This window comes from Serpula lacrymans (assembly GCF_000218685.1).
Source record: "Serpula lacrymans var. lacrymans S7.9 unplaced genomic scaffold SERLAscaffold_14, whole genome shotgun sequence".
Taxonomy (NCBI): Eukaryota; Fungi; Basidiomycota; class Agaricomycetes; order Boletales; family Serpulaceae; genus Serpula; species Serpula lacrymans.
The window spans coordinates 644,606-672,508 of NW_006763303.1; the positions used below are offsets into that span (position 1 = coordinate 644,606).

The following is a 27,903-nucleotide window of genomic DNA, read 5'->3' on the forward strand; positions in this document are numbered from 1 at the left end:
AACGATGGCACAGTTTCGAGTCATCTCCGCTGTTTGGACGGCGGTGATCAACACTTGCACGTTTCTTTGTATTCCTCACTGTCAGTAAAGACATATTTTCCCAAAGGATAGGGTCTGCCTTGGCGAACGTATCTTAGCGTTGGATGCGGTTTAGAAACAGTCACACCTACCTGGTGTTCTACAAAGTAGATAGCGTCGTCGAGATGACTAGTATTAACAAAGGGGGAGATGAGTTGAAACGTCACTATGTTGTGAGTCAGTAAATGGGACGATCGCTTTATAGTATTAGTACTTAGACAAAACTCACTCTCCAGATAAGGAACCACCTCCCCTGAACGTCTCGTACAACCGTGTGCTCGACCCTTTTTTGATCACCTATTTAGCTTCCGATAAAGATATCACCACCAGTCATCGATACTCACTTGAGTCGATCCCGACGAAGTGTAGAAACAATCCGCCCATAGTGAGATGAAGTCAAAGCCCCTCACAATCAAAAAAGGCGCCGAGGCGATCTTCGAGGGCAGTTATAAGCCCATCTTGTTGACTGCGAAAGATCAAAGCACTGGTCCGGGACTACACAGATCTACAAGGTACCATAAACTCAGCCACCTGTCGTCATAAACCATATCTGGAATTTTACCTGTCCAGCATGTTGACATTTGTCCCAGAGAATTGGTCTGACTGCGAGATTGATGTCGTACTGCGGATCAATAACAACAGGTGACCTTTCGCTGAGCTCTAATGTGATGGTGTAAGGTGTCTCGAAGGACTTGAGGCACAGCCAGCTGCAATGGCTCCAACGAAAGGCTGTTAGGATAGAAATGTCAGATAGTTCTGTGGACTAAGAGGTCGATGTGTCAGTCGGTTACTGTACATCAGATCGTCTTCCGATCCCTCGCACTATGATGAGGAGCTATACACTTCAATGCTCTGTGTACCCTGTGACAAAGAGAATGAAAGGCACCGTCTTTACAGGAAATAACATACACAGGAATCCACAGTTTCTGATAGTCCTGGACGTCGGGGTCATCGTGTTTGGCCTATTGCTCCAGCTGCCAAGAGCGGTCGACATTGCGCCCACTTTGCTCATCATTACTTCCGAGTCGACTCTTGGCTTACAGAGGTTTTTCTAAATAACATCCACCAAGGAATCAGTATTCTCTCGCGCCACATACATCGGTTGATTACAGCTGAATCCTCCATATCAAAGGTCGTGTCACAGGTTTCCATACTTGAAATTGAAGCTGGCTTGAAAAGCATTCCTTACCTGGTAAAAACATGCATGAATGGAGCATAAAGCAGGGATAAAAATGCGGAGAGTCACCTCGGGTATCTCATCAAGAGGAGTGAATCCTTGATTAGACACTGGCATGATGTCTAAAATGTATCATACCAATAGCGTAGAGGGGCCTGGTTCTGTTAGAATTATAATTAATACCCTTGTTTATACCCAAGTATTACAAAGAAGCGCCTGGGCACTCCGACTCGGGTGAATAATGAGTGGGACTGAAGTGCACGCAATTGGTTTGCTGACAACTGCAAGAATCCGCAACACATTTAACAGCAGCGCCACTACTCCCAGGAAGAGTATCCGAAACCATAGCGAATATTTCTGCGGACGTGTGCAAGTCTCCCGCAGGATCGATATCGATACCTGTATAACCAATCCCAAAGAACAATTTGAATATGCCACCTTAATGAATGGGGCCAATGGCAGGAGTCATGCCGTATTTGCTTCAATCTGCGAGTATTGGATAAACGAGTCAGTAAAAATACTACAAACGGTGATGAATGACCGCGACAGACCTTGGGCTAAGGTTACGATAGCGAGTACGCCCCTTTTGCTAGAGATAAGATGAGAGCTTCGATGATGCCACGCTGCCATTGGCACATGCCTAAGATTATGGGGCTCCCGAGTACAAGATCAAGGTGCATACTAATGCAGTACAACAGTGTCATTCAATCAAATATACCTCGAGATCCTACAGCGCAAGGCACGACACAAACCAACATACAACAGCAATGTCCAGTTCCAACATACAGAATAATCGTACAATCGTAGTAGAAACACGCGTCCAACGCATCTTGCTAGCAGCCTAAAGATCGTCATCAACAGTCACCCAACTGTCTCTCTGCGAAGATCTTATAAGCGACGTCAGCGTTGTGCACTATCGCTTACTTTGGAGGTTTTTACCTCGATTTCGTAGCCTCAGCAATTCTATTAGATCCCAGCACTAACTTCACGGTCTTGACTTCAAAGCCCCGGAAGTCGAGCTTGAGCTGTCGCGGTCGGTCGCGATCCGCAGTCTCGAAGAGGCGTAATTCAGCTTTGTCATCCTCCAGCAGGTTTGTCACATAAGCCTTCAAAATGGGAACATGGCTTGCTATCTTCAGTTTAACTTGGCCGTGACCACCAAATGCTTCATACAGTCGCAAGATGATAGTAGTGTTGGATCCGTTCGGTGCAAAATCATCTTCACCGCGCTTAATGGTCTCGAGGAAAATGTTTGATCCACCATCCAAATGGAAAGGTTGCTTCACAACAGACACCTTATCTGCCTGCTGCACTGAAGGAACAAGCCTCACTAATGATAGAACCCAGGAAATTAAGTTCTACAAGAAAGGTGATAGAAATGATGACAAACCATGTAGGGGTGAATTGAACAAGAACGCGGCCATGGGAACATCCGACTCCAAGAAGTGACCTTTGTGGGGCATCACCGCCCACGAGAATTCATGCTTCCCTGTGGAAGGTTTCAGTGGAGTGCTGTATAGTTTGTTCACACAGAAAACCTACCCTGATCTTGTTCTGCATCGGGGGCTGTAGCACCTCTGAGAAGGGAGATACGAAGCACATTCCCATGACAGGCGAACCCATATTTAGACTCGGACAAGAAGGCGACGCCATATCCATATTCGCTCAAATCAGCGTACTATAACACCGAAGCATTTTAAGACATTATCAATTCTTCTGGAACATAAATAAGCTTACTTTGTGCCCACAAACTTCGAATTTTGCAGCATCTAGGGTCGTATTCTTGTGGGTAGGGCGCTGAAGATGTCCGAACTGCGTCTCGTAAGTCGCGTCTGCGCTGTTGATGTTCAACGGGAGTTCGACTACATGTTCTGTCAGTACATGTGAGCGGGGGGTGAATTTTTTGTTACGGACACTTCAAGAACTCATGCCTTTCGTGCCAATCCACGACTGCATCGAAGGTAAAGAATGATCGAGAGTGCTCGTGATGCGAAGCTATGCAAAACGTTTAACTTATTCTTAATTGAGATATTCTGAGGAGGCTTACCAGTGATGGCATCCAAGGATATCTGCGGATATGTATGGGAGGACGATCAAATTATGAATATAACTCAACTCACAGTCACATCAATGGTGCTCTGGCCATATTTGACTTGAGTCTTGACAGCCGCACGAAGAGGACCTTCAGCGACAACTTCAACCTTGGAAAATTTCAAAAGATTAGGGGTCTCAAGGTGATGGATTTCAACATCTTTCAAAAGAAAAAAGGATTAATTCAAGTAGTGATAGGATCGGCCAGGAGATTTACCCCACGCGTCCCAGTAGTTCGGGCGATCCTCGAAGATGACTAGACCACCTGTAGAGCCCTTGGGAATAAGTTCGCGCCTGCAAATGTTATTAAGATTAGATGGTGTGTGTATTCAATCAAACTGGGAACATACCCCAGCTTGACGTCGACGAGGCTGGTAATTCTTCCGTCTGAGATCGTTAGTTGCACGCTGGCATTCCTCAAGACGAAGTGGTCCGATCCATTGGTGAACACTACCAACCCCCCTGTATAAATGAACAGGTGTGGTGCGCCAAATGAGAGACTTACCGGATACAGGCAAGGAATCCGCGAATAATCCGGTGGCAGTGGCAACATTGTCTCCTTCTGAGCAATTCATCAACGCATATCCAAACGCACCATCCGTGGAGACCTGCACAATCTTCGACTTCAACGATTTCAAAGCGGATCCAGAACCTTGGAGAGGGATTTTGACGACATCACGTCGAGAGAAAGAGGTTGTATTGATCGCGATGAGGTCACTGGGCTGCGAGAGGGCTTTGATAGACCTGTCACCTAAGACAGGAATAGACTTTGCAAAGAGTGCTTGGAATGCTTCTTCGAGGGCTGAATCGCATGCCTTGCGCACTTCACCATAAAGCTTCTCGGCATCATCATAAACCATCCCACTGAACCGTAGATGAGATTTGAGATCACCGTAGACGATCTGTCAAGCACTTACATAGCAGATCCAGGAAGGACTGCAATATTTTTCAGTCCTATGCAGGTATATATCTGAAGGTACACTACTCACCATCGTGGACTGATGATTGACAAGTCAAGATTATCTAATGTCAGAGCTAGAATTGGACCTTACATAGCACTCACATTGATTCAATAAAACCTTCTCCCAGCTGTCATCAATGGTTTTCTTGGGATAAACGTAGGTAGAATCTTTCGCTTTAAACAAAGTAGCGAAGGTGGCAACGCGCTGGAAGAAACTCAGAAAAGAGGACACCTAGCGCAGAAGTCAACGAACCTCAAGGTCACGGAGCAGGATCTCCGATTTACGATTGCCTTTCTTTATCGAACCTACAAAAACAGGGTGTAAAAGGGTCACATAAAGTGCATGCATGCATACTTACCATGAGAGGTATATGTGCCTCTGTGGAACTACGACATGATATCAGTATAGCACCAAATTACAGATGAAACTAAAATTACTTCAAGATATAGCTCTCCACGCCTAACGTGAATATATCAATGAGCTTCTAGTTACATGGAAGTGGAGTGAAACCGACCAATTTGGTAACCTCTTTCCTTGCTGTGAATCTTTGTCTATGTTCTCAAAAAATTCTTCTACAGAATGCCCCATGTTTACTGAAGGGAGATCTCTGTGGCCGTTGGTAGCAGCACGAATGCGACGGAGCTATTACAAGAACGAGCGATGATGAAACTTGAGATCCAACGCACAACAAGAGTTGATAATACCTACATTCTCCAGCATCTTCGGTAGTGCTCCTCCTCCTCCATCACCATTCCCGAATACCAGGAGAGCAGTATCGTTTGACTCCAGGTTCTAAATCACACTCAGCATCACCCACACAGTACAAAATCAGCAGAATAAACCTTGTGATTTGTAACGCCCTTGTTAACATCACCTACACTTGCTTGCGCAGTGTATGTATCTGTCACATAAAACATACTCATCAAATAAACGCCAGGACTGGGAAAGAACTTGTCATACCAACTGGTGTCATGTGACAGAGCACTTGCGATCCATCGATACCAACCCAATTAAACGTGGAGTGAGGGAACACGTTTCTGAGCTCGGCGCCGAGATTAGCTCTGACGAGACACATGAAATAACAACATATACACACATGTTGTTCCTTGGAATAAAATATTCAGCTACGTATTGTAAGAGCCGTGATTAATCACACTCACCATGATAACTTTTGAGTGAAGAAGTACTTCATCCCAGCATCCCGGATGAGCTGGGGGTATGCGGCGGTGAGACCAAAAGAGTCCGGTAGCCACGCTGTCTCGCAGCGCTTTCCAAACCTTGATTCGAAATACTTCTGCCCATACAAAAACTGTCGCACTAGGGCCTCGCCCGACGGCATGTTTCCATCGTTTTCGACCCAGGCCCCTCCAATGAGATGGAACTGACCAGACTTAACTTTTTCACGTACACGCTCGAAGAGAGGAGGATATTGCTATTGTCACGGATGTTTCAATAAGGGAAAGTAAAATGAAAATGAAAGCCATACCTGCTCAAGCCACTTGAATTGTTGCGCTTGACTGCATGCAAATCTGTGTTCGGGATATCGCTCCATGAGATCTATTTGAGTCGACCACGATCTAGCGGTCTTCTGCTGGGTAACTGAATACGGCCACAACCTATTTGGCAATTCAGCTACCTTCAGGGAGACCTTATTGATGTAGCTAACCATGCTGTATCCTACGGATATGTTCAGTTCCTGGTAGTACTATCTGAGTAGGAAAAACTCACAATATGACAGTAGGAAATTGACACAATTTGTGCCCTTTCTGGACCTTCGGCATAAATCTCAGCACCTTTAGCCTCCCATCCTTCACCAAAAACATTCTCTGCGAGCTTGCGTGCATTTGCAATATCAGTGGAATTACCTCTGCGGAAAATATTCATGATTTCATTAGCAGTAACGAGAGCCTTGTTCTGCAATGGGGAGTTCCCCGGCAATGTATCGATTATTTCCCGCAAGGTTGTAAAATCCCAGAGCAAGCGCCCTGTGACACTTATTTATGAGTCCTCGCCAGATATTCGGCATACGAGACAACTCACAGGCCTCCTGATTAGGGACGACTAGATCGGCGGATGCCAGTTGGAAATATCTGTTCATCTACAAAGATGATGAGTATCGAACATCTATACAACACACGAACAGACTAACATCGGGAGGTGCGATAGTGTCACCATTCCATGGTACACCAAACATGCCATTGCAACTGGACTCAATAATAAATTCATGATGCCCTTGCTGCCGGGCGTCGAGGGGAATGATATATTCGACTCTTCTATCTCCCCCATAGCCACCGGTAATACCTGGTGTATAGCCATGAAGGACAAGGAAATAGGAACGATCCTCTATACTTACCTTGCAATGGAACACCCTCGGTAGAATAGATCATCGCCTCACAGCCAGGATCAAACTCAACTGTGGAATATCTTCAGCGTTCGTGGGTGGTATGGAATTACACTTTGACTTACATTGTACGCGCTCATATTGTTGCCAGTCTGCGGGAATGTTTACTGATACTTTCCACCAGTGATTAGTCTACATAATCTCAGATATATATGTGTAGAAATAGCGCAGGGGGCATACCCCTATGAAAATTGATTGTAAATCTCCCCAGAGATATTGAATTGGAATATGTTACTGACAAGATGGTCCAAACGAGTCCCCTTTCTTGGCTGGCTTGAATTTTTGCTTTGTTGCCTCTTCAAAGAAGGGCTTCGTGAGACCAGGGGCACTCCATACTTGTAATTTGACGTATTCAGGTGCGTCCAAACGATGAGTGAACAGGACAGAGGATAAGTTCACATCAGAGAAATGCCCTCCACTGAAGTTGTTCAGCCTATCCCTTGTCAGATTTTTTATCCATTTCGCCCCAGTTCCGAAATTCAGTTGCGGGTACTCCGAACCAGACATATGTGCAGGTTTCAGCTCTGTGGGATGCGAATGTTGTTGTTGTAAGTTGTCAAACTCTGGGTCGACGAAGGTAACAGGAGATGAGAACCGGTGATTCCCGAAAGTGTGTTGTTATTAGTTTCCACTTTCGACCCACCCTATATTTACAACCATCGTGGCACAATCACAAGAGTTCATCTACACCTACGCATTCCCAGATTTCAAGCTATACATCAAAAGACAACGCGAAAGGGACATCGAATATAAAAAGAAATCGAGGGCGCATCTTGGTACAAAAACAAGTATCTCTTATTGCAGTGACGCCGGATTCATTGCGCATTCGAGTCTTACTTTGGACGAAGACCATGCCAAAATATGATCATCATGATCATGACATGCGTCCATGTTTCTCCAGAAGTGTTGTATTCTAATCTCTATTATTTCATTACTGGATAGCTGCCATGATACATTCCGGATGATGTGTCCTCAAACAAGCCAAGTACCGGGGAGATGCACTTTGATTCGTGGCGATGATTATAGCTCCATGGGACTTGGAGCTTGAAGTGTTTCGGGCTATTTTGGTATGCTTGTAAGCCTTTCATCTTGTAGAGATATATATATATATTTATCAGATATTATCACATTAAGTATTTTGCAAACAGCTTCATTCATATCCCACAAGGAAGTTACGATTGTGGGCGAACCACGTCGTTCTAGATGCTACCAATTAGCGTCGTTTTCAATCAAAGTTCCTGATGTCGCAGAAACTAATTTCAATATGTATTTTGCCAAGTTAAATTCAAGCTGTCCCCCCAACAAAGTGTGCCATATTTCTGTCCGGGCGATAAACTTATGAGAATTAAATTAATTGCATAAACATAGTAGCGACACGGAATCGTGAGTCCCGTCCACAAGATTACACGCTCCTAAGCCATGATACTTACAACAACACTTCGTGTTGAGAAGTGAGATGGACTTGCGGTAATTGCGATTGAAAACGGACAACTGCCACTGGCAGTTGTCCGTTTTCAAGCTCAGCGAAAGTTTTGTTGCGAGTTTGTTGTGAGTTTGTTTGCTAAACATTCAGATATGGAAATTCGCTGTATCATCATGACTACTTTTCACTTTTTATCATAATCGCTGTGAACTGAGTTTAGCAGAGTTGTAACTCGTTCTGGAAGTGTCTTTGTTTTGGATGATATTCGGTATGTAATTTTGTTTCCAGCTGGAATTTGTCTTTTCTACTTCAACTCTTGTTAGCAATGAAAGACTATCACACAAAATTACCTGCGAGCGCATCTGAGTCGAGTCGCGCTGAAAAAATGATGGTCCATGACATGATGGATGCACTAGTATTCGGCCGCACGAATGACATGCTTGAAACCGAATAACATATCATTCTTTCCTCGGGAGACACCTTGTTCGGGCCCATTGGTATGTTAGCACATTGACTCAAGCGATTTCAAAGGTATAAATATTGTAGCCATCCATCAACTTCTCTTAAAAGTGACATTGTTGTATCCCCCCCCTCCAAACGCAAATCAACCTTTGACGATGCGTTTCACAATCGTCCTTGCTATCCTGGCTTCCCTTGGCTTCGCTGCAGCGGCCAGTACGACGGAGACGGAGTGCCCAGCGTGCCCTAAAACTCTGAAAATTGACAACGTTACTTATAATCTTGTCCTCGGTGGCGAAAAGGCTACCCCTGAAGAGCCCATTAGCTGCTTGTGAGTACCAGAATCTCACTGGACTACAAGGATAGTCTAATGAAGGACGTACAAATAGCTATGCAGCTGAAAATGATAGTGGTAGCCAGACATATTGTTCCTATAAGGTATATTGTTTTATTCGATTCATGTCCGATTATTGTTGGGCTGATGATACCCTTATCAGCCTAATGGTACAATCTTAGAGGATGGGGATGGTTACTGCCCAAAAAAGGTTCCCGTTAGTGCAGACAACTGTGTTTAACTCGCCGTTTGGGGTGGCCATCGTGTTTCAACACGAGGAATGTGCTGCAGATTGATAGGAACGGGTTGCTGAGCAGAGAATGCGAACAGTTCAACTGCGCTGGGTGGGAGAAGATAAGGGGTGTTACGCTAGGGAAACCATTGCAGGAGAAAATAAATGAGCGGAGGTCGGTTACAAATATCTTGAGATTGTAGGATCGAAAAGGAATCATATTTTTTGCATCGATAATGAGATAGTTGGGTTGGTTCAGGTCATCATTTTCTAACCTCGCACTCATTGCAGTGATATTATGTCTTTAGAAACTATCAAGCGCCTTTTTGAGCGCTTAGATGAGATAGGAAAGAGCATCCGGCACAACGGCAATCTTGCTTAGCCTCATGTTACGTGCACTGGCTTCGTCCTCTCACATCGGGCCTCGAGCCCTTCTAAACGGGCGTCAAGTTGATAATTTTCTCTCCTACCAGTAGAGTAGCCTCAAAACCTCTATCATGCATTCTTCCTGGTCACGAATTGCCGTCGCATTACTCGTGTTACTTATTTCATGCCTGACAACTAAAGCGCAAACGGCGGCAATGTCATCATGTAAGAACTTGGAAGCGAGACTGGCCACTAGCTTTGGTCATTCTTTATTGATGCTAACCACCCTATGATCTCTTTGTATTGTATCAGACTTCATAATCAACCAGCCTGGCGCATCTTCGTCTTGGAAAAATGGATCTCCATACCCCGTCATGTGGACAAAGGGACTGCTGGATGGAGTCAACTCTTTCGACGTCGAGATTACACGTCTCAGTGAAGACGGGTTGTACTACGTGGCCAGGAATGGTCAGTTACTCTGTCACCTTTTTGTTTATTATTAACGACTTACTAACTCTGTGTGCGTGGGCAGTGCCTGCAAAGCCTAACGTTCTTAACATTCTACTGCAGGACGTCCCAGTAGGAGACGACTATTTTGTGATATGCCTCAATTCAACGGCCGGTATCACTTATGCCGTTTCCTCTCGATTCTCAGTTGTGGCCTCCAATTCTTCTGCTTCTCAGCCGAGTCCATACGCTTCCGCACCTACGGTGACCGTTTCGGGTGCACCGAATCCTGTGCAAGAGTTTCTTAGCACTCTGGGGCCTTCAAACGGGGGCGCAGCGCCTGGCTGGGCCAGCCTTAAAGGCTGGTCACCTCAGCTCATGGGCATGGGCATCACTCTGGCAGCTGCCATCCTTGGAGGAACGTTGACGATTTGGTGAAATGAGAAGCTAGAGAATTTTTCCTGTCATTCCTCTAATTTTACGTTGTTAATTGCTACTGAATGGACTTTGGAGTTTGGCCAATTTACAACTAATTTATGCTCTCAGGTTTTTAGAATTTTACTGCTTCACGCTACTCTTGTTTCTTGTTTGTAACATGACTAGCTTGGATATATAACATGGACATTGTTCAAGAACTATCCTACATGCTAACCGACATAAACCATTGCATACTGCAAGATCAGTATTCTTGTATTATGAGCTCGATTACGAGATACTGGGAAAATCGGTTTGCGATGTGATCGGTGATCGATAACGACAGGATACAGTCCGAGCCTGAGGCCTGAGGTAGCACGGTGGGAAGAAACAATCAGATTGAAAAGGGAGATAGTTTGAGCTAGAGATCAAAAACATCATGCCTGGGCATTGACGGCTACATCTAGACTTTATTTTTTTACAAGGGTAATGGCGCTTCTGTCAATGTTGGCGAGGCAAAGTCACTGCTGCTGACATCATTGAATGAAGAAAGCGATGGTGAAACGGGATAGCCGACTGAATCAGCTGAAACGAAAAGTTTCTCCAACCTATCCTTTGCTTCTTCTAAGCGTGTCTTTTTTTGCGTCAGGTCGTGGCGACGTCGCCTGATTTCAGGAGCCTCTTCCAGGAATTTTATGCACGCCTCCGAGCTAACGTCCATGAGATGCAAAGCGACTTCAAGCGACGATCCAAATGCACGAACGAATTTGTCGTCGATGATCTGTGGAACAACGTCGGCGAACCGCTTATAGGCGACTGTGATCGCACTAATCTCAGTTTATGGGATATGCCAATAAACACAGCGTCATACCTTGGAAATATGCTCGCACTTCAGCCATAATCTCTAGTGCTGGATCCAAATTATCATTAGGGAGTAATTTCCCAAGCTCGGTGGGCTGGCGGCTTGTGATTCCTAGCTCTTCCAGCCCTGCGAGAACCGCATGAACCTTGGCACCGAAGGGAGTTTGCAGCATAAGACTTTCCCCCATCTTCGAACACTCGAGTAACTTGTCAAAGACCGTGTTCTGCTGAAGCGATTCGCGGAACAAAGACCTATAACGAGTGACGAATTTATCACGACAATCAAAGTAGAATGCCTCGTTTTGGGTGTAATGCTCTCGTTCCATGTCGTATTGAGCGTCTAGCCGTTTTTTAGCAGCTACTACACACTTGAAGGTTTGCTGTTGTATGATGGAACTGTAGTAACCGTGACAATAAGTATAAAAAACTGAAGTTCACATGAATGATACTAACTTGACTTGGTCCAACAGACCTCCGTGAGTATAGTATGCGAAATGATCGCGGAGTATCATATTGACATGCGTATTGAGGATGTCCTCGACAGTCTCGAAACAATCATTCATGAGTTTTTCCCAGTTGCTCGTGAACTCTTTTATCAGGGTTTCCCGGACAGAGTATGGGTAAATACCCGGCAACTCTCGAGTTCGAGAACTAAAAAGATGTGAGCGCTCAGAGTGACAAAATAATTATATATGATAATCACCGTCGAGCGAGATCCATAACCTGATCAACATGCATTATAGTGCCCCTGCCATCGGCCGGATCGTCTGCAGAAGCCGTCTGGATCATATGATCGAGAGTTTCGTTAGGCAATTGCCCAGTAGATATGACTTTCCAAGGCCGGAACCGTGGAACAGTACGATGTACATCTAATTTGAATTCTTCAAACGTGGAATTGATTGCGAACATAAGGCTAGCTTGCGTTTGGTCATAGCTGGGAGGAACGCCTTCAATATGATCAGAGATTTTCTTTGCGAAGTCGCATAGGATTTTGATCACTTCTCCCCGGTGGTCTTCAGTGTGCCGATGAGGCATTTGACGGAGTTCATGTTTCACCTCGTGGAGAGAGCGCGAAATGCCTAGTTGAATCGTAGGAAGTCTGTGGAAATATTTTAAGCAAACGGAAACCATAGAATGGATGGTCCACTGTTTGACTTACTGCTGTTCTACTAAGTTCGACAAAATGGTACTGAGGTTCTCAGATAACTGTGAAGATCCCAAGCGTTGTTGGTATCGAGGACTGAGCGAATTCCAAGGACCTTGGGAGGCGAAAAACCTGCGCTCGGCTTGAAGAGCCTCAGCCCTGGAGATACCTCCTCTAGAACTGGCTCTCCTAATTTCCTGCTGAGATGGTTGCCTGACCGCAAACCATCCATTTTTCAACGGCATTATTTTGTTCTTCAATAAATCAACCCATCCTTGCATTACTTCATCGTGAGATGCAGTGGAAATCATATCATCGCCGGGTTCATCGAGTTTATCGACCTTCGTAAGGACACCTTAAACATATGATATCAGCGGGGTATTAGGGACAGTGTTTATGTCCACTCATACCAACAGTCCTTTGTCTCAGTGCTGGATCATTGCGGATGAGACGAGCAGCACCTTGATTCAAGTAGTCGGCTGCATACATATATTTCTCTCAAATATTCACCGGCATACGAAAAAAAATATTACACACTTTCGCAAGATACAACCAACAAAATGATACAATTTTCCTTTGCGATGTATTTCTGAGCCAAACGTTCAACGAAGGATATATCTGCCACATCTGTACCATCCGGTACGTTTGCGATTACTCCTTCGGGAAGACAAGATGTCAAACACAGCACATCAGATCAAGCGAGGGGTGAGGCTAACCTGGGAGGTCGTAGAAGTAAAGGTCTGGCACATCGGGCCCTTTGAGGTGAATGCATACGCAGTCCTCGGAGAACGTCAAGGATCTGCCATTACTAGGCGCATGATTCATGTAAGAATCGTTAACGAATTGACGATAGTCGACGTTAGGGTTGAGTATAGCAGCTTGCGCACGACGTAAAACGGGCTCGACTTGACTGATGTCCGTCAACAGGTCACCAAAGAGCACTTCTCTCGGTTCGGGGAGGTCGTTACCCTCGGCGTCTTTATGAAGTCGAATGCTAACTTGACAAGACCAAGTGGGGGAGTTTTGTAGGCGACATTCCGTAGGGCACCTGCAGATGAGTGTAAGAACATTCAATAATCGATGAAAGTGTTATGAATCCTCTACCTAGTACAAGTGCCCGCATTCCTCGGTAGCATAATCTAAGATTACGATCACTCGTTGAAAGGTGGCATCAATTAAAATAAAATATAGCTTACGCCACTCATAAGCCAGAGAAGAGTACTCTTCCCAACGCTTTGAGAGCCAAGAGCTACAACTCTTGGGAGGTCACCCTCAGTTTGAATACTACATACACAAAACCAGTAAATTAGTTCAGGTTGAAAAGTAGCAAATATGACGGGATTCTGACCCTGAGCCATGAAAACTATTGAGAATTTCAAGCAGCTCGCGACGTTTCTTTGCATAACCCTCTAGGCCTGCGCTACCCGTCACGTCAATGCGCAACGGTTCGACGCTGTAGGAACTAGTGGTTCTGATACTTGGAGCGGAAGGACGACTGAGAACAGGCATAGACATTGTTTGAAAAGAATGAGGCGGTTACAGGGAAGAATTTTGTGGTGCTGTGGATAGCAGGAGACTTCAATAGCTGCTATTTAAGCCTTTTGATATTCCGTTTTTAACTAGCTGAAATGGGGATAGGAGCGATGAGGAAGACCAACACACATCATGGTATGAGAATCCTTAGGACCTGCTCCCTATTGCAACAGTATCGGAAAGACAATAACACCGGGGCGGTGTCAAGATTGTACACGGAAAGGGTGTGTTATGAGCGTCCGAAGCGATCAAGTTTACGGGATATGAAGAGGCCTGACTCGTTACAAGCCCTGCGACTCAGTGAAATATTGTGTGAACCTTGGTAGAAAGATAATGGTATCGAAGCGTATGTTGAAATCAGACCTAGACTCGTGGGACAGCGCTCTGTGCAAATAGCCAAACCTAGAGTATAAACAATTGACTGGTGCGGTTAAGAAGATATAACAATTTGAAGTGAGCGCTGATCGGTGAAAAGGTCAACAAAAAGGACATTCTTTGCATCGAAACACTGGAAAGACGTTACCTGGCCCTGCGAGGATAGGTGCCTTACCTCGAACAATCCGCAGTTAAGCTAATCCAAACCAACAAACGATATCTCCTGCCGCCGTAATTTGATTAGTAGGCAGCTCTAAATAAATCACTTTACGTGTACTAGGATCATTGTAATGATACTCACCACAATTCACCCTTCCCATTCTATTAAATCTGGAGTAGTTTCGGCAAAAAAGTATAGGAATCTGGCCTCATGGAAATTATTAGAAGTAATGAACGGGTCGGATCTAAACTCAGAAAAAGAAAAGTAGAACAGTGGGAGATAAAAGAGGAAGGAGGAGGAGGAGGGCAGGAACGGGGACGGGGACAGGAGCTTATCAGCACAATGGACATGTGACAGAAGAAAAGCGTACCTAGAGGTTCCATACAATGTACCCCTTGGTTTGGCACATTAAAATGCCTAGGCCACGTTAAAGGAAATAACGCACTCTCTGCTGTATTATCAAGCTAGTTCTATGGATACTATCTAGGGGGTCGATTCCAACACCGCCTTTGATTTTGCAGTCTGAGGACTCGAAAGACAACCAAGTGGTTATGGAACTACCGCAGCGGCGCATATGGGCGCTAGGCTAGGCGGCCTTGGGACAATAGTTGAATAACGCGAGGAGACCTTGATCGGATTGTTCTTAAGGCATAAGGATAAGTAGGACATTGTCTGCCTAGAAAAGATGGCAACGGCACATTCACATTCAAGGCGCATTTGAAAAGGTTGATGGAACGCTAGTAGAGTCCGAAAATCGTGGGACAGCAACCTGGTTAACTTAAAAGGGCTAGAGCATGAACAACGAACTGATGAGATCCTGGATACTCATCAAACATCACAAACCCTTGATCGTTGAACTGGATGAACAGACAAGGGTGTCCTAGTCAACGAGATACACTTCGCCGATCATAGAGACATCAGACCTTTCTGGAAACGTCCGAGATACACTGAATAATAATTGCTGTCCTTGCAAAACGTCTGGCAGTCGAAAGCACATTCTGATCGGTAATCTTGTTAGACATCACGTAACGTGCTTGGAACAATCCGGTGGTGCTGTGTAGTTGAGGGGTATTGATATTAATTATATGAGTGATATGGGCGCCGCACAACGCAGCAGAGGGTACGTACTTCTAGGATACGAACGAACTTACTAGGATCACTTGAACCGCTTCTCCGTTCCCCAAAAGAAACCACACGTTCTCGAAAAAAGTGTACGCTCGTGGTAATTTAGGTTCCGCTCAAACGCAAAATCCACGTTAAAACTGCATCAAAAGATGGTATCAGAGCACATTTTAGGTAGGACATTGGAAGCAGATGCACCAATAAGGACAACAAGGTGCTACGCACATTAATATACTACAGCACTATGTTGCGAGGTTTCTCGGCTCGTTTAGAGATTTGGTGAGATACTATATTTTTACAGTGAAGTCCCTCCCGAAGACAATAGCAAGGTTATTGGGTGGTAATCCAAAGCCCACGTCGATAATATGCCATTGAAATCGATGAACACATTTTTTGAAGCAAGCGATGCAGGTGTTGTCGGTAACCGGGAGCCTTGCCGAGCCGCTAATTCAAGTTAGAAATCCAAAACTAATGAAATTACCGTGACTGGTATGAGCAACGACCTCGGCGAATATTCGTGGGTCCCTCCTCAGTACGACGTATCTCGTCCACCAAACCTCGTCAGCACCGCTCGACTCGACCCCGACCCCGATTTCCCAGAGAACTTCATTCGCACGGCAAAATGGTAATTATCTTTCGACCAGTTCGTCACTCCCCAGTTGAGAGTCGTTATATCATGCGTTATATCAAGAATAACACCGTCTAGGTCTCCAGATGGGGCGAATGTTCTTTCCCAATGCGAGAATCGATCATTCCAATTCTTTGATTTGTGAGTAATTCTGTAAATTTGTGGACCTGCGTTGTACGAATCAAACTCTTTTTAAGATCAACAGAATCACCTTCAAGTGAGCATTTGAGAGACCTATAAATATTCACGCTAAATTCAAGCTTTAGCGACTTCCTCTGCGTCTCTCAACTACTCTCGTACCCTTCACCAATCTTCTCCTATCCTTGACTTTGTATGGTACCCCAGCGCATCATCAAGAGATCTCGCCTCGTATTGCTTTGTCGCTTCTGTTCGGGAGTGCCCCGTGAAGCTTCTGGATGCATCCGATGGGCGAGTACGTCGACGTCTATCTGAGCCATATTTTATCGATTTTATTCATCGAATCACATGTCGTGCAGTTGAGAGCGTCTTACAGAATTGTAGATCACAGGGAGCGGCAAATTGCTCCGCACAGTTTAGCTTTCAATCTTACTGCGCAGAAGTCTGTCAATATTTGGTGGTCAACTTCCTGACGTATCCTTATCCTTATCCGTTTTATTAACTAGGCTGTACTGCGGTTTTGAAGATGCTATCGAAATATTCGATGTTCATCGACCCGGTGAAGGTACGCGACTACCTACAACACCCTCAAAGAAAACAAAAGAGGGCTTGAAAGGTAAGAGCACCGATATATATATATATCTACACGATATGTTACTTTCACTCATGGACCACCATAGGCATTATAAGCAGTATTGCATTCTCGTCGTCTTATGATACTTATGCAGCTGGTAGCCTCTCTCCATCATCTTCTTTCGCAGAAAATATTGCGTTATTCAGCGAGGCGAGCAACGAGCCAGTTATGTATGTTGGCGCAGACATTCGAGCGAGTGTTACTCAGGTCTGCTTTCTACCTCGTGCGTGAGGTCGAGAGAACTGATTTTTGGTTATCTAGCTCATGTTTAATCCAACAAAACCACATATGCTGTACGCTGCTTTCCGCAGACAGTCTTCTATCTATGCTTGGGACCTTCGCGGAAACACATCTACGCCTCTCAGACTATTCAACCCTTCCAGTTCAAACAAAAGCGGATTAACAAATCAAAAAATACGTTTCGACGTCGATCTGGCCGGTCGACGTCTAGGCGTCGGTGGTCAGGTGCGTCTATCAAATTTTTATCGCAAGCTGTATTCTGAGTCATCTTCACCGTAGGATGGGAACGTGTCGTTATTTGACTTAGATATCGAAACAGAAGCTGATACAGTATATGAGGAATCTGTTCAGGAAGTTGAGCCCAGCCTGACGTACGAGGCCCACAAAGGTAAGCCTAATGTAGTCACATTGTATCACCATTTTCATTGCATCCGCAGATGCTGTTGGGTCTGTGGCTTTCCATCCTCTACAATCGGTGCTTCTTTCAGCATCTGGCTCAAGGCACTTTGAACACGATGACACAGGCGATGCTTTTAATGCTTCAGGTGATACATCAAACTCAGAATCGGAATCGGATGATCAAGGGCACATTGCGAGGAAGATGAAACGTCGACCACACCCAGTTGTGATGGATGCTTCTCTCAATGTTTGGTCATTTGCAACTGATTGATGTACAATGTGCTATCTTATATCTCGATTTAGCTGTCCACAGCTCTCACCACGACACGAAAATTACATACTAGTAGGCATCCAATCCAATAGCCTAAGCACAGTGCAAATTCACTGCAAAATGGGGTTTATAGCGTTCCCGGGTTTTGCCTTGATCGCTTCTTGCATTACTGTGCCATGCAGTTGACACACAGCACATTCAGTGGAATGAAGTAGCGATCTGCAAGTATTGTTGCACTCTTCAACTATTCGTATTCACATCACAATCTCGCCTGACACCACAGCACTTGTATCATGGGCCTGATTGTGAGTCCTACTAACAGTCAACTGCCTACCCTTTGATAGGGGCCATGAACCTTCGAGTACGCTTTCATTCACGATTAAACATCTCCCTACCGTTCGACACCACATCGTCAGCTCAATATCTGAGGTCCAGGCGAGCGTTCTGAAAGCTCCCTGAGACGTTTTTTCTTTCCAGAGGCTCTTTTTAGAAGTCCTGTAAAGCCATTGTCTCCTGCATTTCAAGTTCGTGATACCTCAAAGTGGGCCTAACCGTTAGGTTACCTTAGTGTTCTGATCTTCTACGCTTATTATCAACAGAGTGACGTGGAATGCTCAGTCGTGCATTTGTGGTCATAATCATAGCATGGCACTAATGAACATAAAATGTATGAAGAGAAGAGATAAATGTGACCACATCATACAACAGTGCCGGCATTCGAAGCAATACGAGGCCACAAATCCGCCTAAGCAATCAAAAATATCAGCATTTTCGAATTTTGTCAAATCGAGCCATGAGACACGTACACATTCTTTTGCTACGGGTCCGGTGATAGCAGAACCCTTCATTTCACCCTTGGGGTTGACGATGACACCGGCGTTGTCCTGGAAGTAGATAAAACGATGAGGACTGCGGCGTGGAAGTTATGATATATGGGAAAACTTGCCTCGAAGTAGAGGAAGACACCATCTCGCCGACGCCAGGATTTACGTTGACGAACGACAACAGCAGGCATGGCTGTAAATGGGAGGCAAAATCACGATCAGCAAAATAATCCTCCTATAAGATGTTGGCGGAATTCCTCCTGCTCCAAGCAGTCGCGCGAAACCAGTCTCCCGATTCGCGCATAATCGCCTGATTTGCAAAGGAGGTCAAGTGGAAAAGAAGCGGTTTCAACATACTCTTTTTTCGCAGTTCCGGCTTTCCCTTCTTTACGGATGCAACAACCATGTCACCAACACCAGCATCTGGCAGTCTGTTCAAGCGTGCACCGAATCCGTACGGTTCGATGATGTAAAGAGATTTGGCACCGCTGTTGTCCGCACAGTTGAGAACAGCTCCCACTGGGAGACCCAGGGTCATACGGAATTTGTTACCGGAAGCTCCACCACCTGTATCAACGAACAACGTCCAGCAGATGAAACCCAATAAGAAACATGAAGCATAGATTCGATGTCCTGAACTACGCACCGCGTTGCGTGGCCATTTTTATCGATTAGTCTTTGGTCTTGAGGAGCTGGATAATGTGGCAATCGGTGAATACCCTCTGTGATAGTAAGTTCTGTGCCGGAATTCGGCATCTAGCAACTGTATAGTGGAAGCGGCATCTTCCGCAAACTTCACACGTGACATACCGTTGGAAATAGGGGTAGTAAATCACCGCTCAGCACACCTTCAAACCACATGAATGTTGGAACTGTGCAGATCGATGTCAAGGTCATGGATTTGCACAGACTACTACGTTACAACAATCCTACTAATACTATAGCATCTGAGAATTTATAGGACTCACGAGAGTCATTTTTACACGACCTCGTTGCGTGTTTTTATCTTTCTCTACCTCTATATCGACTGTAACCTTGTCGAAAACAGAGATGGTTACATCTTTGCCTCCAGTGGTGGATGGCACTGTGATCGTATAATTTTCAGCGTCGAATTGTGTGTCACGTTTAAACATGACAAGTCCCTCGATGCCCAGTCTGGAGCAAATCCAGGTCAATTCGGTGCCCCACATAAGATTAATAGCGATCAACGCACTTTGATACGAAAACACCCAAGCCGTTTCTGAATGTTCGGATGACGAATGCTTCTTCCCGAACTTCGCCCGTCCCCTTCTCTCCGCGCCCTTTGAGAGCCAACCCAACGTAAAACTCAACACTGGCACGACCTGCCATCTGCGCCATCCGGTGACGACGATTCACAACATCAAGTACGCGTTCAACATGCGCCTTTGAATGTAGCGTAGCATGCAGAGGCCAAAAGCCGATTGCAGCTGACAGTTGACGATGTGCGAGGACGTCTAGTTCACTTCGCTTAATATGTTAGGTCGATAAACGTTCGCGGAATAGACTAACCTGCATATCGCCGAATAGGACTAGTAAAATGGGTGTAAATGGGACTGGCAAGACCGTAGTGTCCAAAGGTGTCGCGCGATACACTGCCAGAGCTGAAGTACTCTGCAGATAACATGCATCGAGTGGCCATTATACGCACAAGCGTATTGAAAGCGGGTTCCTTGGCATCCTTGGGGAGTGTTAATATCAGACACAAGACAACAGCACAGAACCTTAGATGTAGCTTACGATGCATTTATCTAAGGATGCTGCGAGAGCACCTGAGCTTGAGACATCTAGCGTCAGTCCTTTTCGCTTCTGTAGGATATCTTGTAGTTTTTCAAAGTTTGTCCGGGGAGGTGGCAGATGCCGCCTGCAAAATGGAGCTGAGTCAAGAAAATATATAGAACACATAAGCGCTTACCTGAGGACGGCAGTTTGAGGGAAAGTGTCTTGGATTTTCTTTGCCACGCTAACATTGGCAAGAAGCATGAACTCTTCGACAAGGCTATTTGTTTCTCGCATCTCTTTCTGCTCGACATCAATAGGATCGGATGACTCTGAGCTATCCAGATGGATTTTGACTTCAGGAGATGCGAGATTGAGCGCGCCAGCGGCCATTCTTCCGGCTTTCAGCTTTTGCGCGAGAGAATTCAACAGGCGAATACTTTGGGTGAGTTCATCTTGTAGATGACTGGGATGACCATACAACATTAGTTGAGTAGTAATAATCAATTCGTAGACTTACGGATCATCTTTGCGAATTTGCGCTTCTTCATATGTGAAGGCAGCTTTAGAGGCGATCACAGACTTTGTGAATCGTACGTTGACTATCTCTGCTTCAGGGGTCATTTCCTGCAAAGCGTCATTAGAAGCCTGTACGTGACAGTAGCAGGTCATACTTACCCAGATTGCGGAAAATGCCAGCCGCTCGACATATGGCCTCAAAGAACACAAGTTTGTACCTAAGAGAGCAGGCAACATGTCGATGCGCTTGTCCACAAGGTAGACAGTAGTTCCTCTGGATGCAGCCTCGCTGTCCATTGGGGTGTCAGAATGGACAAAATGCGAGACATCAGCGATATCTGCAGTAAAGTGTCATGAATATAAGTTGACCTCGGATTCGAGTGACTTACGGACGCCAGCTTCGATGTTACCGTTAGAAAGACGTCTTGCATGCAAGGCATCATCAATATCTTGACATCCTGTAGATGACACAGTATGAGTGAGTGCATTTCATCATCAGAAATAGCCACACCTGGGGGGTCAATGCTACATATGATTAAACCACGAAGATCCTCTCTGTCTCTCCACTCTGGACTACGATCACTCTTTGGAGGAACGACCCATTGTTCTCCTTCTGAAGGTAGGCAATCAAGGATAGCTTTCCCGAAAGGCCTATACGGCACCTCGAATTCCAACAGCAAACTTTCTTGCTCTGCTTCCTTGCTCTCAGCTTTACCAAGAGCACGAACAAAGTGGCCTTCCGGATATCGCGATGTGCTCTCCCATCTGTCTATGGTCACAAGAATCTTTTGGCCAATCAGGGAAGGGGCTTGGCGAGTTCTCAGGCGGATCCGAGGAAGAAGACGAGAAACGGGAGTAGCGAAGACAGTCTGCTGTGAGAGAGATGTGGCATTGGTGGATGTGAGTGATGTGCTGTCAATATGACAAACATAACTATAAAAGGGTCAGGCTTCAAATAGAAGCATTGAAAAATGATAAGCACGCACGCTCTCCAGTTGCGCTTAATAACCCCGACGACCCGCCCAGTTGGTTGCTTCTCGGTAGGTCTTTTGCTGATTTCTGATCGAACGGCTTTAGATTCACGTTCACGGACCAGAGTTTCCTTGTCTTCGCCTTCTTCGCCAGAATCCTCAGCATCATCATTACGAAGGGTTGCTAATATAGGTATTCAGTATGATTGGTCTCAGGGTATTAACAATCACACACACACCTTCTTGATCTACCACCTCATCCGCTGGCGCTTTCCATTCTTTTTTATCGAAGACTTCGACCACAACAACATCGCCCTGCACGGCACGGTTCATATTTTCCCTGCCTACTAATAACACAGGCTTTGAGAAGGCGGGTACTGGTACCGTTCCCTATAAAGCAGTCGATATTCACGGGCACTGCATCTAAGAAGCTGGATTATACGAACCTCCAAATAATTGTACTGATTGGCGTTGAAAGGACCCTGATGAAGTTCGCCAGCTTTTACACCAGCTACCAATGTAGCAGTGGGAATATACTATTCAAAAGTGAGCTTGTTGATGAGAAACGATACATCCAGCACTTACATCAGGATAAATGGCACTGCGAACGGCAGCCTTTGTAGGTTCGATGTCATCTAAACCAGCAGCGGATAGGAGATCCGAAAGCTGGCTAGACTCATTTGCCCCTTCTACATATTTTCGAACTGGTAGAAAGTGAAATCGTCTCTAACCGAACTGATATGAACGTAAAACGAAATACAAACCTGATATACAAGGAATGTTCTCTTGCTCAGCTTTTTGCCGATTCGCAAAGTCGTCTGTCATGAGGACTATTGTTGGAAGTTTTGGATTCGGCCTTCCGCGTATCGGTGGGTTGGATAAGGAGAGATGTTCGTTATACCATGCCGTGGCCTTCCGGATTCCTGAAAAGCTTGTCTAAAAGCACGATTTTAAAAAATGGATAAGCTGAGATACCTCTGTCGTTTCTATCGTTTGGGCTTTCGTCCTCCTCGCGAATAATCGCGGTTTGTCTATGGAGTCAATCAGAAATTTTGTTCAAACATACCCATTCAAGATTGCATGCACTGACGAGCTATATTCATTGTAAAATATCCAGACATTCTTGCCTTCGGTCTTTGTGAGTGCCTTTAGACGGTTGTAGAGAGGTAAAGAGCGGTGTCGAACTTCCTCAAGAACAGTTTGAAGGAGAATGATTGGAGGTGTGAACAAATTCGATTCCATGAGATCCATCTATACGACATGTTTATGAGATTTACGGATTATGGAATCACAAGCATAAACTGGACTGTTCCAAGACCCGTATATTCTCTCAGGACTTGGCTGTATTTCTAAGCTTGCGATAGAAGATAAAACACATACCTGAGCCAGAAAGACATTTGTGTCCGGTAGGACATAATGGCCATTTGGAAACAATGCATGGTAGGGATCTCCAGAAGGAGCGAGAACAGGATCCGTCAATGGTGAGCACGCCTTACACTTGACAATTCCACACGCTATATCATCTCGCAAGTATCTTTCCCGTATGACTTGTTGTCTGTATAAGCCCACGACCACACATGCTTGTTGCCACATACCTTTGATTACCTTGCCTCTTGCTGTCTTTTTGAAGAATTTGCGCTGGGTAACGACCGCCTCTGAGTGAGGCCGCTTCCTGATGGATATTTCAGGCATGGGGAGACGTGAGGGACTGGAGCTAAGGGCCCGTTCAGCAGCCTCCGTTTCAAAACGAGAACCGTTTGCAAACGCGCTCGTTTGGAACAACTCTCAGCGCAAAGAATATTTCTCACGCTATGTCACACTATGTTACACGCATTTCAGGATTGTGGATTAAGTAAGATAGGTGTCATCCACAACCGACGCCATCACATGACATGACTTGGCTTGTGACCACTGGCGCGACGAGGCAAATCACCAACTTGCATCTTTGCCACAAAAAATCTATCTCGTCTTACATGGCACCATTTTCCTTAGTTCTTCTTACAGTATTGTATTTGTATTTACTGAGGTTCAGCTTTTCTCTCAAACAAAAAATCCTAAATAATTCATATCAAGCGAGAAGAGATAGCAACTTTGTTTGCCTCCAAGCGTAACGCTTTTCATCACACGGTCACATGATGGCATCAAAGGCCTATCTTATCTTATCAGTACTCAGTAGTGTGACAAGCTCTTTTCAAAACGAACTGTGTCGCCGAACACATCAGCTCGTTCCGAAACGGGCCCGTTTCGAAAGGGTACCGTTTTGAAACGAAACGAGACTTTTTGGGGCGGGCGACGTTTCAAAACGGTGGGTGCCGAACGGGCCCTAAGAATCTATGGCAAAGGAGAACGCCGCGCCGTGTGGGGTACGGAAAAAGTTGTTCCACGAGCCAAGCTGTCGGTATGTTGGAAAAAGTGAGAAAGATTCTCCGAGAGTATCAGAAAGCCAATTGTCCAAGGGGGATATAGCGATAAGAGATCAGGACAAGCTTGTGCCAGGTACAGCGGCTTTGCCTATTTGATACCAAAAGCCGAGACAAGTCTTCCCGACGCTCGATGAAGAGCAAAAGATGCAATCGCAGCTTTGGGCCACGTGATGTGAGGGGCCGGGTGGGTCCGGATTGCGTCTCCGCCCGCTCGACGCACTGGCGCACACCCAGGACCCTCAAAAATACACCCAGAGTTGGGGTACAGGGGTTAAACGTTCAGGAATGTGAGTATCCATTTCAAAACAACAAAAAAAAATGCTGAATTGATACGAATTATAATAGGTCATTTTCACTGGCATGAGTGCGCGAAGCTCGGTGTCCAGCTTCAAAGTGTATTGGCCAGACTTCATCCAGTCTCGATCTTGATATACATCACGCATGCAGTAATCTTGTCAAACTCAGGCCCGGTAACATAAATATAATCTTTTGCTGCAAAGGGTGTTGCGAACATGCCAGGGCAGATAGTGGACGGACAAACTCAAACGGTACCGCTGGCACGCGATAGGCAAGGGGAATCGCCGATTTTGGCAAACAAAACAGGGTGCGTAAATACGCCCAGAACCTGTACCAGAAAACTGTCATGCAGGACGGACATTTCCGACTGCGGGCCTTCTGATGATGAGGCTGAGCGTGCGTATTCTTTCCACTTCCTATTCCAGTTATCGCCATCTAAGTAACTTAGCAAACCCCGGGACAGCACAGATATCAGCCGAGCCTTTTTTTCCAGATCATCTCGGGTGCCTTCATCATCCGGGTGAACCACTCGTCGAAATTGAGTTCAGCATCACACGCATGAGTAGGGACAAATGGACAAATTTCTGGTACCGAGGGCACTTAATTTTTATCGGTCAACACTGCCATGGATGCTTTAAATACTTCTCATCGTCGCGTTCATATGCTTTCTGGTGGGTATACTGTCGATTTGCTCTCTTCCCCAGACTTTCATATACGAGATGTCCCAGTCGCTCGCTGACAACTTGGGTGCCGTCTTCATTGGCGTCATCTTTTCTTCCATGTTCGTCGACTTCATTTTGTACATGTGTTTTGTGGTACTTATTTCTTCCAGTCTTTTCGGCATAACCAATTTACAGACCTACATCTATTACTGTCGTTATCCTAAGGATTGGTACATCCACAAAATATCTGTGAGTGCCGAATTCTACACAATTGGCGCGTTATTAATTCAATGGATCCGACATAGATTGGCATTCTATGGTCAGTTGACATTCGTTTCATGCGATATTTGTGCTTATCATGGTTAAAGGGCGTTGGACGCTGTTCACCTCGCGCTGACTGTGGATGCTGTCTATCAGTATCTTATCAATGGATTTGGAAATGTTCTTGCTCTCCTTGTCATTGTGTGGTAAGTGCGAATGTATCTCCCGTATGTTTATCCATGAACCAAACTTTCTTGCAGGTCATTCAAGGTACTTAACCGTTAGCGCACACAAAGAGAGCTGATACTAATTTTCCCCCTTCGTACTAGCTTCAAATCGCGGTCAATGTGAGTACCGATTTACGTGATATCACGTGCATATTGATTGATGGGGTGTAATGGAAGATCGTAATAATCCTTTTTGTCCAAAGGTCATTTTTCTTTTTTGTCGCTTTCACCAATCGAGTTCTCATTTTCTCCCAATTAACTAGTCTATATGCGATGCGAATATGGAAACGTAAGTCAATTTCGACAACAAAGTCAAGTATCATGCTCAAATTATACCTTAGTCGGAAGAGGGCATCGGCATACGTTGCTACCTTGCCTTGTGGTGCGTGCCATCAAATACTGTCACCATGTGCTACATTAACGAAATACTTTAGACCTTTGTGGTAGTCGCTGGTTATGGTGAGTCTTGTCTCGAAGTGACCCTAGTTCATAACTCATACTTGAACACCGCTCGACAGTTGTTGGCATCCGTACGCCATTTTTTCTCCTCGAAACAATCAGATCTTACTGATGCATGTCCTACGTATGTAGTTCTAGTGATTGAAACGTAAGTTGATCATACTCTGTTACATCCATCAACTGAGCTTGATCAATGTAATCCTAGCTTTCGGATGACAACATGGGCTGAGCTTGACACAATATCTGTAAGATATGCCCTCAATCGTCGCTTGACCAGTCTAATCAAGCTCTGGCTGTTAGTGGGCGATCTATGCCTCTTTTGCAACGTCGACGGGCGTCGACTTCGTTATTGCTGCAGTCATGTGCTACTATCTCCACAAAAGTAAATCAGGGTTCACAGGGTAGGTTCATAGTTATCTTCATTGCACTGGACTGCCATTGATATTTGCAACAGCTCCGAAAATATAATTAACAGACTCATGCAATATACACTAAGCTCGGGTCTGGTCACTAGGTAGGTCTACCTTCCAGAAAGTGCACCAGGTTACAGGCAATGAAAACATATTCCAGCGCATGCTCAATGTCGGCGCTTATTGCCGTAAGTAGCCTCCCCAATAGGAGTTCTTTTTTTCTAATGCGATGCTGACGAGTGGCTGGCCATATATACATAGTACGCGTTGATGCCCACCAACTTGATATTTTTAGCCATTGAATTTTCTTTAACAAAATGTCGGTGGTTATGTGCCTAGGAAGTCATCCCACAGCTGACCTTCTGTTTACAGTATACATCAATTCTTTCCTCGCTATGTGAGTACTGGTTCTCTATTGTTATGACATGTGGAAATCTTTACACGGCTATTCGACACAGGCTAAACGCTCGACAAAACATCCGCGAGAGGGACCGTCTTTCGATCAGTTTGTCTAAATTGCGTTCATCGAATTATCGCGGGGGCCTGTCGCTCCCTTCTGCCTCAACTTCAGTGAGAAAAAAACACCAGTTGTCGTCTTGATACACTTCTGAAGGGTTATCTAGTTTGCCAGCCCATCCACTCCTGTGGGAGGAACATTCGATCAAAGCATAAAAATACAAACTATCCCAGAATCTCCTATGGATTCGAAGGATGATGTGAGCTGCTTCTACTCGAATTTCCCCAAATTTCTGACCCTGACATGCATGGTCGTCAAAGTTTCCACAGCTTTCGCCTCAGGACGGAAAAACACATTACCAGTGGTCTCATATCAACAACTTTCAGCCTCGAGCTGTGTAGGTCAGGGGTACATTGCCTCACAAAGCTGGCTTTTTTTGGTGTATCTGTTATTTATTGAGTAGCTGGATTCCGTGTTAGCATTGCAGTATTGTATCAGAACTTGTATGTTGTATAGAGCTGAGTCACGTATCCTTATTACTTATTATCATACGAGCTTATCGTTCTTCTCCGCGGATGTCGCAAAAGCAGTGATTCCCACACTCTTGGTAACTTAAGAACGCCGTCTGGCCCAGACCTGTATCGGTGACTGAGAGGCTAAGAGACGTACGGAACTGTACGGATCTGTAACGGAGCCAAAGGGTACTCACCTTTGAAATTCAACCTTTGGATCGCGACAGCTCAAATACACATGAACCTCGCTCAGAG

General features: G+C 45.3%; 10 protein-coding genes across 10 annotated transcripts; 5 read left to right on the forward strand and 5 right to left on the reverse strand.

Annotated features, from left to right (window-relative positions):
- Window positions 1-663: 663 nt before the first annotated feature.
- On the reverse strand, window positions 664-1,402 carry SERLADRAFT_477742 (uncharacterized protein; the record flags this gene model as incomplete). Its single annotated transcript, XM_007322988.1, has 4 exons — window positions 664-807; window positions 870-1,129; window positions 1,189-1,267; window positions 1,325-1,402. The coding sequence occupies 2 exons, from the start codon at window positions 1,258-1,260 to the stop codon at window positions 923-925; spliced, it is 279 nt and encodes a 92-aa protein (XP_007323050.1).
- Window positions 1,403-1,444: 42 nt separating this feature from the next.
- Window positions 1,445-2,054, forward strand: SERLADRAFT_400526 (uncharacterized protein; the record flags this gene model as incomplete). Its single annotated transcript, XM_007322989.1, has 3 exons — window positions 1,445-1,741; window positions 1,807-1,878; window positions 1,938-2,054. 2 exons carry the CDS (start codon window positions 1,497-1,499, stop codon window positions 1,814-1,816), a joined length of 255 nt encoding a protein of 84 aa, XP_007323051.1.
- A 42-nt stretch (window positions 2,055-2,096) lies between these two features.
- Window positions 2,097-7,216, reverse strand: SERLADRAFT_442443 (glycoside hydrolase family 38 protein; the record flags this gene model as incomplete). The annotated part of the gene is made up of 31 exons (XM_007322990.1): window positions 2,097-2,142; window positions 2,195-2,585; window positions 2,646-2,744; window positions 2,798-2,933; window positions 2,993-3,117; window positions 3,170-3,250; window positions 3,303-3,324; window positions 3,376-3,506; window positions 3,564-3,640; window positions 3,697-3,808; window positions 3,852-4,210; window positions 4,264-4,282; window positions 4,336-4,344; window positions 4,410-4,512; window positions 4,561-4,613; window positions 4,667-4,694; window positions 4,746-4,767; window positions 4,823-4,950; window positions 5,017-5,100; window positions 5,151-5,209; window positions 5,269-5,369; window positions 5,405-5,413; window positions 5,469-5,740; window positions 5,795-5,924; window positions 5,975-5,985; window positions 6,037-6,293; window positions 6,349-6,406; window positions 6,458-6,609; window positions 6,662-6,721; window positions 6,775-6,822; window positions 6,949-7,216. 31 exons carry the CDS (start codon window positions 7,214-7,216, stop codon window positions 2,097-2,099), a joined length of 3,450 nt encoding a protein of 1,149 aa, XP_007323052.1.
- A 1,078-nt stretch (window positions 7,217-8,294) lies between these two features.
- SERLADRAFT_477746 (uncharacterized protein) lies at window positions 8,295-9,395 on the forward strand (the record flags this gene model as incomplete). Its single annotated transcript, XM_007322991.1, has 5 exons — window positions 8,295-8,400; window positions 8,456-8,629; window positions 8,679-8,922; window positions 8,981-9,029; window positions 9,089-9,395. 3 exons carry the CDS (start codon window positions 8,750-8,752, stop codon window positions 9,164-9,166), a joined length of 300 nt encoding a protein of 99 aa, XP_007323053.1.
- Window positions 9,396-9,552: 157 nt separating this feature from the next.
- SERLADRAFT_477748 (uncharacterized protein) lies at window positions 9,553-10,723 on the forward strand (the record flags this gene model as incomplete). Its single annotated transcript, XM_007322992.1, has 3 exons — window positions 9,553-9,748; window positions 9,836-9,991; window positions 10,056-10,723. 3 exons carry the CDS (start codon window positions 9,655-9,657, stop codon window positions 10,406-10,408), a joined length of 603 nt encoding a protein of 200 aa, XP_007323054.1.
- Window positions 10,724-10,791: 68 nt separating this feature from the next.
- SERLADRAFT_418022 (uncharacterized protein) lies at window positions 10,792-13,904 on the reverse strand (the record flags this gene model as incomplete). The annotated part of the gene is made up of 11 exons (XM_007322993.1): window positions 10,792-11,200; window positions 11,256-11,641; window positions 11,699-11,896; window positions 11,949-12,344; window positions 12,405-12,744; window positions 12,800-12,868; window positions 12,927-13,046; window positions 13,106-13,437; window positions 13,494-13,528; window positions 13,586-13,673; window positions 13,738-13,904. 11 exons carry the CDS (start codon window positions 13,902-13,904, stop codon window positions 10,863-10,865), a joined length of 2,469 nt encoding a protein of 822 aa, XP_007323055.1.
- A 2,157-nt stretch (window positions 13,905-16,061) lies between these two features.
- On the forward strand, window positions 16,062-18,078 carry SERLADRAFT_477752 (uncharacterized protein; the record flags this gene model as incomplete). Its single annotated transcript, XM_007322994.1, has 10 exons — window positions 16,062-16,204; window positions 16,286-16,348; window positions 16,405-16,424; window positions 16,474-16,640; window positions 16,705-16,787; window positions 16,852-16,961; window positions 17,026-17,186; window positions 17,241-17,444; window positions 17,499-17,607; window positions 17,657-18,078. The coding sequence occupies 10 exons, from the start codon at window positions 16,071-16,073 to the stop codon at window positions 17,887-17,889; spliced, it is 1,284 nt and encodes a 427-aa protein (XP_007323056.1).
- Window positions 18,079-18,491: 413 nt separating this feature from the next.
- On the reverse strand, window positions 18,492-19,442 carry SERLADRAFT_477753 (uncharacterized protein; the record flags this gene model as incomplete). The annotated part of the gene is made up of 5 exons (XM_007322995.1): window positions 18,492-18,634; window positions 18,696-18,783; window positions 18,846-18,906; window positions 19,071-19,280; window positions 19,360-19,442. The coding sequence occupies 5 exons, from the start codon at window positions 19,373-19,375 to the stop codon at window positions 18,587-18,589; spliced, it is 423 nt and encodes a 140-aa protein (XP_007323057.1).
- Window positions 19,443-19,576: 134 nt separating this feature from the next.
- On the reverse strand, window positions 19,577-23,632 carry SERLADRAFT_452990 (uncharacterized protein; the record flags this gene model as incomplete). The annotated part of the gene is made up of 18 exons (XM_007322996.1): window positions 19,577-19,868; window positions 19,927-20,188; window positions 20,244-20,412; window positions 20,472-20,595; window positions 20,647-20,916; window positions 20,971-21,077; window positions 21,129-21,307; window positions 21,359-21,427; window positions 21,481-21,902; window positions 21,956-22,124; window positions 22,180-22,330; window positions 22,387-22,476; window positions 22,526-22,644; window positions 22,705-22,863; window positions 22,916-22,971; window positions 23,031-23,191; window positions 23,321-23,487; window positions 23,536-23,632. The coding sequence occupies 18 exons, from the start codon at window positions 23,630-23,632 to the stop codon at window positions 19,652-19,654; spliced, it is 2,988 nt and encodes a 995-aa protein (XP_007323058.1).
- A 1,701-nt stretch (window positions 23,633-25,333) lies between these two features.
- SERLADRAFT_400545 (uncharacterized protein) lies at window positions 25,334-27,738 on the forward strand (the record flags this gene model as incomplete). The annotated part of the gene is made up of 21 exons (XM_007322997.1): window positions 25,334-25,441; window positions 25,493-25,571; window positions 25,628-25,641; window positions 25,691-25,789; window positions 25,844-25,853; window positions 25,913-25,930; window positions 25,988-26,013; window positions 26,074-26,099; window positions 26,152-26,192; window positions 26,245-26,269; window positions 26,329-26,340; window positions 26,402-26,417; window positions 26,475-26,514; window positions 26,570-26,670; window positions 26,724-26,783; window positions 26,840-26,867; window positions 26,941-26,998; window positions 27,052-27,076; window positions 27,138-27,249; window positions 27,303-27,395; window positions 27,457-27,738. 21 exons carry the CDS (start codon window positions 25,380-25,382, stop codon window positions 27,535-27,537), a joined length of 1,026 nt encoding a protein of 341 aa, XP_007323059.1.
- Between the last annotated feature and the right edge of the window lie 165 nt (window positions 27,739-27,903).